Here is a 12,780-nt window from a genome sequence, read left to right as displayed (position 1 = left end):
ATGAAATTGTCTATTCTCATACTGAAAAAGCAGCACACTCTGGACCATGCTGTATCTTGCTTCTGTGCTCTTGTATCAAGAGTGAACGAACTCAAATATCCCGGTGGGAGTACCAGTGCAGAGGAAATTTTTAAGTGGGATTTTCCTTGTGTTTTTGTTCAGTTTAAGAATTTTGTGGTCCAGTGCTACTACAGAACCAGTATGTATTTTGTTTAAGAGGAACATAGGAGCAGGAGTAGGCCATTCAGCCCATCGAGCCTGCTCTGCCAGTCAATACAATCATGGCTGATCATCCACTTCAATACTTTTTTCTCCACACTATCCCCATATTTCTTTGTCATTGGTATTGAGAAATATGTCAATCTCTGCTTTAAACATACTCAATGCTTGAGCTTCCACAGCCCTCTGGGGTAGAGAATTCCAAAGATTCACAACCCTCTGAGTAAAGAAATTTCTCCTCATCTCGGTCCTAAGTGGCTTCCCCCTTATTTTGAAATTGAGGCAAACATCTTATCTGCACCTACCCTGTCTATCCCTTTAAGTATTTTGCAGGTTTCAATGAGATAATGTCTTCCATTTTGTGTCTTCCATCTAATGTTCAGTAGTTCTTCCGTCTTAATACAGAACCTAGTTACCATTTTAACAAATTGTACTTGCATGAGAAAATGAAAAGCATCACAAACATGAGTTCAGACTTGCTCTATCCATTTGCAAATAGTTTGTTTTTGTTTGTAATTAGCAGGGACCAAATTCTAAACACGTAACAAAACATGGCATAAACTGTTATGAACTGTTAGAATTGATGTTATTCAGAGGATAAGTTAAATTGGAGCAGTGCTGATAATTATTGCCCTATAATTATTATTATGATAATTATTGTCTAACAAACATATTCTTTTTTTATGGGGACTGAAACAGGGAGGGAAGTAGTTTAGCATATTTCCTCTAAAGCAAAATGAGAATGCCGGTGAACCATCACTCTATTAAAAAGTGCACAATCCAAGGAGTAGATTTTATTTGGTGTGCTGCTTAAATCAATTTTTGTCATCTGACCTCTGCCATGACCTCTGAAATACAAACTGAGCAGAGCCATCTTATCATGATAGGGTAAAACTGCAAGTATTTTTTTCAAATCTATTCATATACTTCCCTGTTAGCAAAATAAATGATCTCCACTTAAAAGATTTTTGGTTTATTTATAATTTATTCACCTGTACTGCAGCAATGGGATCTTAAGTGGAATGTGGGTGGTCTATGTTGCAGCTAGCTTTCGTATTTCTTTTACCTGTGCCATACATTATGAATTTCCTTGCTTATAGACCTTACATAGACACCAACTTAAACTGAGTGATATACTTGCACCTAACCCACATGCATAATTAATCTTTTTTACCTACAGTTGTCACTCTTGCCTCATTTGTCAATCGCCAGAATACCTGCTCATCCAGTTCTGCATCTCATCTGTTATTGTGCAAGCCTCTATGGTCAAGGTTACAGCTTAATTCCATTAATGTATGCCTGAAATTATTTTGCGTGTTTTTCCTTTGTTTATAAGCTCAGTTAGAGGGATTGGGGAGGAGACCATCTGGGCAGTGACCATTTCTGTATTCCATTATGTCTGTTAAGCATGATCCTGTAACTTTTAATTGCATTTCATGCTGCAACTTTTTTTGGGTTTATTCTTCTTTTTAGACCTTTGCAACCGAGCAGCAGAAAAATCTAAATTGTTTCCTTTCCCACCATCTTATTGCAACACCACAAAGACTGCATCGCATTTCTTTGACTCAGCAAAGTTTGCTTATGAAGATGTCCAAGTGAAGCCACCATCGTATTTGGACGCAGTTCGCAGTGGACTGGATGTTTCAGCATCAGTATGCAGCAATAATTCTGCACAGCAGCTGTGCCCTTTTGCAGCAGCTGGTGAATGTCATTATGGTGACAGCTGTTTATATCTTCATGGGGATGTGTGTGAAGTGTGTGGACTGCAAGTACTGCATCCAACTGACCTTGAGCAACGTAGAGCACATGAACAGGCAAGTGTAGGCCAAAGCAATGTGCCTTTCAAAGGCCTGGATTTACTCCATATTATTCATATTTGTATGTTCAGCTATAGCTTGCTCTAGTTATTGCCAACTTCTTAGTTTAGTTAACTCAACTTTAAATTATGTTAACTGAAAGAATTTACCTTTAATCTTCATCATGAAGTAAAACTACTGAAATTTCATCCTCATAGAGTCATAGAGTTATACAGCAGAGAAACAGGCCCTTCAGCTCATCGTGTCCGTGCCAGCCATCAAGCACCTATCTATTCTAATCCCATTTTCCGGCACTTGGCCCGTAGCCATGTATGCTATGGCGTTTCAAGTGCTCATCTAAATACTACTTAAATATTGTGAAGGTACCTGCCTCTACCACCCCTTCAGGCAGTGTGTTCCAGATTCCAACCACCTTCTGGGTGAAATTTTTTTCCTCAAATCCCCTCAAAACCTCCTGCCCCTTACCTTAAATCTATGCCCCCTGGTTTTTGATACCTTGCTAAGGGAAAAAGTTTTTTCCTATCTATGCCCCTCATAATTTTGTATACCTCAATCAGGTCCCCCCTCAGCCTTCTGTGCTGTGAGGAAAACAGCCCTAGCCTATCCAATGTCTCTTCATAGCTGAAATGCTCCAGCCCAGGCAACATCCTGGTGAATCTCCTCTGCACCCTCTCCAGTGCAATCACATCCTTCCTATAGTATGGTGACCAGAACTGTACACAGTACTCCAGCTGTGGCCTAACTAGCATTTTATACAGCTCCATCATAACCTCCTTGCTCTATGCCTTGGCTATTAAAGACAAGTAACCCATATGCCATCCGAAGCACCTTTATCTACCTGTGCTGCTGCCTTCAGTGATCTATGGACAAGCATTGTTTTTTCTTTAATGGAATAATGGTGTAATGTGCTGAAAATGAGGGGTGGCGGTATTTCTTGTAAAATTCACACCTCCCATTTCTTGGGATTATTGCTTTTGCTGTGTTTTTTTTCATTTTATTATGTTTTATTGCTTGTTTCTGATCCTAATTGCAAAAATGATGTGCCTAATCTGTATTATCTATATAAATATAAAGTTGCCTATAGATCACATTTCCAATAATACTTTCCCATCACAATATAAGAGCTCAATTGTTATGCAACAGCATATCCACTAACCTACTGTGAGCAAAACTATGGGACGTCTAATTTATTATAGATTAAGAAAGGAAAAAAAGACTTGCATTTACATAGCACCTTTCATAACCTGTAGAGATCCCAAAGGATTTACAGCCAATAAAGTACTTTTGAAATGTAGATCTGATATAAAATAGGGAAATTTGCACCCAGCAAGGTCCCACAAAAAGCAATGAGATGATCTGTTTTAGTGATGTCAGTTAAGGGATAATATTGGTCAAGACATCTGGAGAACTCCTCAGCTCTTGTTCGAATAGTGGCATGGGATCTTTTACATCCCCCTGAGATGGGGCTTGTCGTAACGTCCAACAGTGCAGGTGTCACCTTAGATTATGTACTGAAGTCTGTGAAGTGGGACTCCAGGACTTCAGCACAAAAATCAAGGCTGATGCTCCAGTGCAGTACTGTGGGAGGACTGCACTGTCAGAGGTGCTGTCTTTCAGATGAGACGTTAAACCAAGGCCCCATCTGTCCTAACAGGCAGATGTAAATGAACCAAGGGCACTGTTTCAAATAAGAGCAGGGGAGTTATCCCCAATGTCCTGGCCAATACTTTTCCTTCGCTCGACATCACAAAAAAACAGGATATCTGGTCATTATCATATTGCTGTTTGTGGGAGTTTGCTGTGTGCAAGTTGACTGCTGCATTTCCTACATTACTACAATGGCTACACTTCAGAAGTACTTCATTGTCTGAAAAGCGCTTTGGGGTATCCGGTGGTTGAAAGGCACTATATAAATGCAAGTGTTTCTTTTATTGATTCCATGACCTGAGCCAGAGATGAGAGCGCTACTCCTGAGTGAAGGCTGATGCCTAGAATTGTATTGAAATATTTGCTTGTACATTGGTAGTTAAAATGTGTAGACTAACAAAAGACTTTTGCCCAATTAACTCTAACTAGTGTTCTTGTGTCATTGAGCCTTTCACTCTGATTTGCGATTGAAAGATTGGTGAGGCAATGTTGAGTTCAGTGACAACTCCTCTTCCCTCTCAGTTCTTTTTATGATTCTCAATGTTCCTGTCTCTGCTCTGTGTTGCTTTATTGAAGTTTTACTATAAATAAAATAACTAAAACAGCACCTTGAGTAAGCATGAACTGCCTGGAAATTTTGCCATATGTAGAAAATCCATGGTCTGCCACCAGACAATGATGGTATTAGGTCTTTTGGTTGGGTAAATTTATTCAATTTGCTTGGAATATGTGTCCTTTAAATTCTGACTGTTGCCTTTTTGATTCGATCAGATGTGTCTCATTGCATTTGAACAAGACATGGAGAAAGCCTTTGCTGTACAAAAGAGTCAAGATAAAGTCTGTAACATTTGTATGGAGATAGTCTATGATAAAATGATACCATCCGAGAGAAGATTTGGAATTCTTTCTGACTGCATTCACCCGTATTGTCTGTCCTGCATTAGACAGTGGAGATGTGCGAAACAGTTTGAGAATAAAATAATCAAGTGAGTGTAACTGGTTTTACAGATCAGTAAGTGACAACTTTTGAGTATTGTACACAGACAAATATAGATCACAATCATTTTTATGGTTTGCGAAACAAGTGGCCAGCAATTTTAATGAGGCTTTCTAAAGGATACAAGCATTGGAAAGGTGGAGAGTTTTTTTTGAACATGGCAAGGTTGATATTTTTGACATTAACGTTGTATTTTGGGAAAGAAAAATCACAGCAAAAGCAGAAAAAAAAAAATCATCCCTTCTTTAAACTGGGCCAGTCTGATTTCATATATATGAATTACATATGAAATTGGATACTTTGCAGTTAGTGATGCCTTTGACTAGCACTGCACATATGTGTGTGTGAATAAAGTGACATACGAACATACGAATTAGGAGCAGGAGTAGGCCACTCGGGCCCTCGAGCCTGCTCTGCAATTCAATAAGATCATGGCTGATCTGATTGTAACCCCGACTCCGCATTCCCGCCTACCCCCAATAACCTTTCAACCCCTTTCTTATCAAGAATCTATCTACCTCTGCTTTAAAAATATTCAAAGACTCTGCTTCCACTGCCTTTTGAGGAAGAGTTCCAAAGACTCTCGACCCTCTGAGAGAAAAGATTTCTCCTTATCTCTGTCTTAAGTAGGCGACCCCTTATTTTTAAACAGTGTTCCCTAGTTCTAGATTCTCCCACAGAAGAAACACCCTTTCCACATTCACCCTGTCAAGACCCCTCCGGATCTTATATGTTTCAATTAAGTCGCCTTTTACTCTCCTAAACTCCAGTGAATACAAGCCTAGCCTGTCCAACCTTTCCTCATAAGACAACCCGCCCATTCCAGGTTTAGTCCAATAGACCACCTCTGAACTGCTTCCAATGCATTTATATCCTTCCATAAGGAGACCAATACTGTACACAGTACTCTAGATGTGGTCTCACCAATGTCCTGTATAATTGAAGCATAACCTCCCTACTTTTGTATTCAGTTCCCCGGCAATAAACAATAACATTGTATTAGCCTTCCTAATTACTTGCTGAACCTGCGTATTAACCTTTTGCGATTCATGCACTAGGCCATCCAGATCCCTCTGCATCTCAGCTCTGCAATCTCTCACCATTTAGATAATATGCTTTTTTATTCTTGCTGCCAAAATGGGCAATTTCACATTTTTCCCACATTATACTCCATTTGCCAGATCTTTGCCCACTCACTTAACTTATCCATATCCCTTTGTAGCCTCCTTAGGTCCTTTTCACAATTTGCTTTCCAACCTATCTTTGTGTCATCAGCAAATTTAGCAACCATACCTTCTGTCCCTTCATCCAAGTCATTCATATAAATTGTAAAAAGTTGAGGCCCCAGCACTGATCCCTGCAGCATGCTACTCGTTACATCTTGCCAACCAGCAAATGTCCCATTTATGCCTACTCTCTGTTTCCTGTTAGCTAGCCAATCTTCTATCCATGCCAATATGTTACCCCCACACCATTATTTTCCGCAATAACCATTGATGTACCACCTTATCAAATGCCTTCTGGAAATCTAAGTACAGTGCATCTAGCGATTTCCCCTTTATTCACAGCACATGTTACTTCTTCAAAGAACTCCGATAAATTGGTTAAACATTATTTTCCTTTCACAAAACCATGTTGACTCTGCCTGATTACCTTGAATTTTTCTATATGCTCTGCTATAACGTCTTTAATAATAGCTTCTAACATTTTTCCTAAGACAGATGTTAAACTAACTGGCTTGTAATTTCAGGCTTTCTGTCTCCCTCCCTTTTTAAATAAAAAAAATTGCATTTGCTATTTTCCAATCTAATGGAACGTTCCCCAAATCTAGGGAATTTTGGAAAATTAAAACCAACGCATCAACTATCTCACTAGCCACTTCTTTTAGGACCCTAGGATGAAGTCCATCAGGACTCGAGGCTTGTCAGGCCACAACTGCAACAATTTGTTCAGTACTACTTCCCTGGTGATTGTAATTTTCTTGAGTGCCTCCCTCCCTTCTGTTTCCTGATTACATCTATTTCTGGGATGTTATTTGTATCCTCTATAGTGAAGACCGATGCAAAATACCTGTTTAATTCATCTGCCATCACCTTATTTTGCTTTATTAATTCCCCAGACTCACTTTCTATTGGGCCAATGCTCACTTTGTTAACTTTTTCTTTTTTTAAAAAAATATCTATAGAAACTCTTACTGTCTGTTTTGATATTTCTAGCTGGCTTTCTCTCGTACTCTAATTTTTCCCTCCTTATCAATCGTTTAGTCATTCCTTGCTGTTACTTGTATTCTGTCCAATCTTCTGACCTGCCACCCATCTTTGCGCAATTATATGCTTTTTCTTTAAGTTTGGTACTATCTTTAACTGTTTTAGTTAATTACAGATAGTGAGTCTTCCTCTTGGAATTTTTCTTTCTCATTGGAATGTATCTATTCTGTTCTGAAATAGCGCCTTAAATGTCTGCCACTGCATCTCTAATGACCTATCCTTTAACCTAATTTGGCAGTTCACTCTGCTTTCATGCCCTCATAATTGCCCTTATTTGAAGTTTAAAATACTAGTGTCCTGTATGAGCGAGTCATAATATTGGATCCATTGATACGGGAAGAATTTTTTTTATAGAGTGCAAAATTTCATTGGGGATAATGGCATTTCCTGTTCTTAAAAAATTCTATGTTAGATACCATGATCCATTGAAGCTTTTAAACTGTGGAGGTGGTTTTTATTTTGGAGGAAACTCTGCCCATCCCCACCCTTTGCCCTAACGCATAACAGTACTGCCATGTCGAACAGTAAGTAATCAGGATCACAAAGTGTCTGGTTTCATTACATGTCTATATTGAGCCAGAGTATCAGTTGGCAAGCTACAATTATCTCCAGTGCTTCTGGAGTAAGGAAGCTAAAAGCAGCCATGGCTTCTGAGTACTTAATTATAAATCAAAAGGCTCTGATAAGTCCATGAAATGTGAGGTCAAAACTAAAGCAGTTTGTACATTTCCTCTAAACCCTAAGATTGAATTAAACCTTTTAATGTGCTCCAAGGTGACTTGTTTATCTCCACTGTAGAGTTTTAAACAAAATTCAGATGGGCATGTTCATTGCAAATTCTTGAGCTGACTGATGCTGAGAATCTTTCTGCTTTTGCTGTTCAACCTTTAAAGATTATGATTACATTACTCATTGTGTTGTGTTGCAGTGTAGAGGATCCATACTTTTTTTTTGCGGGGCCCTTGTTTGGCGATTCATGCCATTCCCCCTTTTTCTAAAATGTCATATTTTGTAGTTTCCCAAGAAAATATCAAGAGTTCAATATTATTGGTTTCAAAAACTGAGGAAAAATTGAGACGATCAAGATGCTCACCCTGCCTTCAGTCATATAGGGACCGTGTACCTCAAATAGTCAACTACTTCAAGGATCTCTCTTTTCATACAGCAGTCAGGAGGGGCTACAGAAATGTCTTTCACAGTAACTAATGCAGTTTCGCATAGTGAGCGGAAATGCATTATCAGATGATTTCTGCACGGGACGTTTGACTCCCCACAGATTTCTAGAATCACAGAATTGTTACAGAAGTGGACCAATCAGAGTTGTTTTTGGCGCCCTTACAATCACTGCTTAATTCAGCGTGTTCAAACCTTGTGCCATACATGTATATGTGCATAATGAGGTTATTAAGGATGCATTTATCAATCAAATTTGCTAATTCCTCCGATCCTCCATTTAGGTTTCTGATTATTAAAGCATTTTGTATGTTGCACATGCCAATGTGTCATTTATAAAATCTCAGTATTTTAAAAGAAAATTGTTGTCTTAGGTCCTGCCCTGAGTGTCGAGTGGTGTCTGAATTTGTGATCCCTAGTGCTTATTGGGTGGAGGAAAAAGAGGAAAAGGACCAGCTTATTGACGCATTCAAGCAGGGAATGAGGTGAGGAGTTCTTGCTTTATGAAATGGGGTATTGAATTTCCATTCATGGAGATGGTTCAACATGTATGCAGTAAAATCAGAATGAAGGTGCTTAACATAATGTAAATTGAATCTGTTTGAGTCAAATGCTTCTTTCTATTGGTTATGTGGCAGAGTTTCATATTCTTGCAACTAGGAGGTATGATGTGTCTTGGCACATGACCTTTCTGTCGAACTAGCTGTTGATTTACAGAAAAATAAGCACATCGGAGTCAGTGGCCTGGCCAGTGATGCCTACATCCCGTGAAACGAATAAAAGAAAAAAATAATTTTAAATGTCCAAACTGAGACTGCACTTTTCTGTACTATATTATGTTTTTCTATTTACAATACAATGGTTTTTCTTACCTGGCCTGTCCAACTTGTGAATCTTGTTGATGCTTGGAATTAGTGAGAGAAATCTAGGAAAGTTTGGGAGATGGTGCTATCTCAGTATCCATACAGAAAATTGGAAGCCCTCTGTTATTTTCAACAGGACCAATCACTATATACATATGTATGCTGGGAAAACCTTGCTTCTGCAAACATTCTCTTGCTTGAATAGTACTGAATTATGACACCAGCAGCAGAGCATATATAAACAGAAACATGGACTCACTTGGAAGCTGCTAAAGGCAGAAGGTGAGGGTGAACTGGATTGTGGAGTGCATTGAGTGGGCTTGCATTTCCTTGACAGAGTTGGTCTGTTTGCTTGAAGACTTGCTTTGTAACTTTGAGCTTCTGCGATACATCATGTACATGTTGGAAATCATTCAAAGGAGATTTTTTTTACATTTGTGATGAATAAATGTATCAACTATCATAGGCATTTTGCTGGTATCACATAGCATCATTATGCTTCTGCTACTTTTGTATAGTAAATACAAGTTATGCAGAAAACACACAATGTAAGTTACCTTACTGGTATTCTTAAATAAACCAAATCAAAAAACCAGACAAATTCAACAATGGGCAGAATGACCAGAGTAAATAATGACTTTACTTTTTTGATCATAGCTAGAAAGCCTTCATATATGGTTCACTGATATGTATGCCACTCAGTACTGTGGTAACATCAGATACTTATAAGAAATAGGAGCAGGAGTAGACTATACAGCCTCTCGAGCCTCCTCTGCCATTCAGTATGATCATAACTGATCCTCAGCCTCAACTCTACTTTCCTGCCCCTTCACCTTATCTCTTGATTCCCTGAGAGACCAAAAACCTGTAACTCAGCCTTAAATGTATTCAACGATGGAGCATCCACAAACTTCTGGGGTAGAGAATTCCAAAGATTCACAACCCTTTGAGTGAAATAATTTCTCCTTGTCTCGTCCTAAATGATCGGCCCCTTATCCTGGGAATGTGCCCCCAAGTTCTAGATCCCCTAGCCAGGAGAAATAACCTCAGTGTCTACCTTGTCAGGCCACTTCAGAATCTTGTATGTTTCAATGAGATCAGCTCATTCTTCTAAGCTGCAGAGAGTATAGGTGCAATTTACTCAGCCTCTTATCATTGGACAACCTTCTCATTCCAGGAACTAATCTAGTGCACACTTTTCTTAGTAAAATTAGTACCGTTGATTCCAGGCATAAAATGTGTAAGCAAATAACTGTGTTGAAGCCAGTGAGTTCTGGTGCATAGAAAGTGTTTTTTCCTTGTCCTGATCACCAGGTGGCACTCTAACTGAACGCAATATCTCTTGTCGAATGCAGAGGGTAAGAGAGGGCAATCCTTGTTGAAGCTAACAGAATAAATTCAGTAATGTCAAAAATCCAAAGTGGCCTCACTCCACCAAGCTCCTGAATTTCTGTTGAAGGCGTTCATGAGGCTAAATCAGAAAATGCAAGTTTATAATAAAATATATAGGAAATCTTTTGAAATCAGTATATTGCATACTCAATTTTTCAACAGAGTGAAGATGGAACCAAAATTTGAAATTTTGAGACTTTTTATTCCCATTAATTTTCTCCCCTGCCTCGTGAAGGCATTGGCTGTTTTAACCAATGAGTGACTTAAATGTAATTTACAGAGCTGTTGTGAATACAGCCAAGGGAGTTTAAAAGGTGAACATTGTGCCTCTATTCTATGACTTTGCAAATAGATATACAAAAGATCATTGATAACTTGTGGGGAAATACACAAAGTCTATGATGTAAATTCAAAGACCGTTGTAATATATTGCTGTTTTACCCCAAAAGAATAAATTTAATTTTTTATCTCAATTTGTAATGTATGATTAGGCTTCAATATGTGGGATTACAGAAGGGATAAATACTATAAATATCAGTTTGCTCCAGATAGTTTCTGTTATGAATCTGCATCAAAGTTCCTACTTTATTAGAATATATTCCGATTGAGATAAATGAATGATTACCTTCATGTGGTGTGTGAACTGTATTCCTGAAAAGATTCTATAAATAAACTGGAATTTGTCTTTATAATATAATGCATGTAACAAAAATTTTGTTTCAGAATTTGGCACAGTGTAGAGGCTGGCAACAAAGTTTTTGCACGCCAACTTGTCATTTTTCAACTTTGGGTCTAAGATGCGTACCAGTGGTGTTCATGTTTCTGTAACTACTGATGATTTGCAGTAGTTATAATCTGCTGCTTTTAGCTAATAAGAGGCTGGGAGGAACCAAATCCTTATGCGTTTATGTTACATGTTTTTATCTTTGGCACATATATCTTATCTCTGCTCACACAACTTGTTCTAAGAATACATTGCTCTTCGGGTGAAATGGCAGCTGCTATTTAAAAAAAAAAAATTGCTTTTAAGGAAGGTTTACTGGTCACAACTTTGAGTCATCAGCTTTTTAGCTGCTGTTCCTCTTATGATTTTGTGACATGTATGTTGGCCCCACTTTTCCAAATCCTTCTGTATCCTCGTACCCAAATGCTTCAAATTCACGAGGCAACTATATTTACTATAACTGGGCACATCTTGTTATGCCAGTGCAGCTGAAGAGGGAGGAAAAATTACTGTAATGCAGCTACATGTATAAATTAGTATTTCTATCAAAGAAGAACTGGCGTGGGATGGTTAATGAATTATACTCCGAGTTAGCTCTGTCTCAAAATACAAGGGCATGATTGAGTTAACATTAAATAGAAAGGTGTTCAGAAATACTAAATGGTTAGCAATGATAGAAAAATTACTGAATTCCATGTGTAAATGACTAGTCTGAGCTTTGAATGCTGTAGCTGGAGAGCGAAGTGCAGTTGTAAAATGTATTTTTGTTTTGTCCAAAACTAGATTGCCAATTACAGCACTAATTGTGCATTCCTCTTTTCTACTTTTTATGTTGTCACTTAACAGTAAGAAGGCTTGTAAATACTTTGACAAGGGGAAAGGGTCCTGTCCGTTTGGTGGAAAGTGCCTTTATCTTCACGCTTACCCTGATGGAACGTTGGCAGAGCCTGAGCAGCCAAGAAAACAGCTCAGTTCAGAAGGCAATGTGAGGGTAAATAATCTAAGTACCAGATTTGTCATTGCATGATGTTTTTTCTGATGAACTTTCAGTTTTCCTCCTAGGGCTTTTGAAAAGCATCAGCCGGTGAACAACTTTTTTTAAATTTAGAGATACAGCACTGAAACAGGCCCTTCGACCCACCGAGTCTGTGCCGACCATCAACCACCCATTTATACTAATCCTACACTAATTCCATATTCCTACCACATCCCCACCTGTCCCTATATTTCCCTACCACCTACCTATACTAGGGGCAATTTATAATGGCCAATTTACCTATCAACCTGCAAGTCTTTGGCATGTGGGAGGAAACCGGAGCACCCGGAGGAAACCCACGCAGACACAGGGAGAACTTGCAAACTCCACACAGGCAGTACCCAGAATTGAACCCAGGTCACTGGAGCTGTGAGGCGGCAGTGCTAACCACTGCGCCACCCTATCTGGAGCCCTTGATGCCACTGCATTAAGTTGGTGATAATTAGAGCTGCCTAGTTCAGCGCATTGACGATGCAAGTTTTGGATTTACTTATTTTAGATTCAGTTAAATCTGATCATCACAAATGGACACCTGTAGATGGGTAGCCCACCTACCCACAGAAACAGAAAGTGTATCAACTTCTTATTAATTTTACATTGATTTGAAGCCTCAAATTGCACAGTGCCCCACAATTGACATTAGGT

The 12,780-nt window shown here is 38.8% G+C and overlaps 1 protein-coding gene across 3 annotated transcripts in view; it reads left to right on the top strand.

Moving 5' to 3' along the window:
• The window catches only part of mkrn2 (makorin, ring finger protein, 2), a 36,599-nt gene that overhangs the window by 9,488 nt on the left and 14,331 nt on the right, over positions 1-12,780 (top strand). For all 3 annotated transcript variants that reach the window (XM_068051821.1, XM_068051822.1, XM_068051820.1), the window contains exons 4-7: positions 1,693-2,033; positions 4,455-4,669; positions 8,495-8,605; positions 11,946-12,090. In XM_068051821.1, coding sequence (XP_067907922.1) covers positions 1,693-2,033; positions 4,455-4,669; positions 8,495-8,605; positions 11,946-12,090 — 812 coding nt within the window. The remainder of the gene's footprint in view (positions 1-1,692; positions 2,034-4,454; positions 4,670-8,494; positions 8,606-11,945; positions 12,091-12,780) is intronic.

The sequence above is a fragment of the Heterodontus francisci genome, chromosome 19 (assembly GCF_036365525.1).
Source record: "Heterodontus francisci isolate sHetFra1 chromosome 19, sHetFra1.hap1, whole genome shotgun sequence".
In the NCBI taxonomy this organism is placed as follows: Eukaryota; Metazoa; Chordata; class Chondrichthyes; order Heterodontiformes; family Heterodontidae; genus Heterodontus; species Heterodontus francisci.
This window is presented reverse-complemented; position numbering and strand designations above follow the sequence as displayed.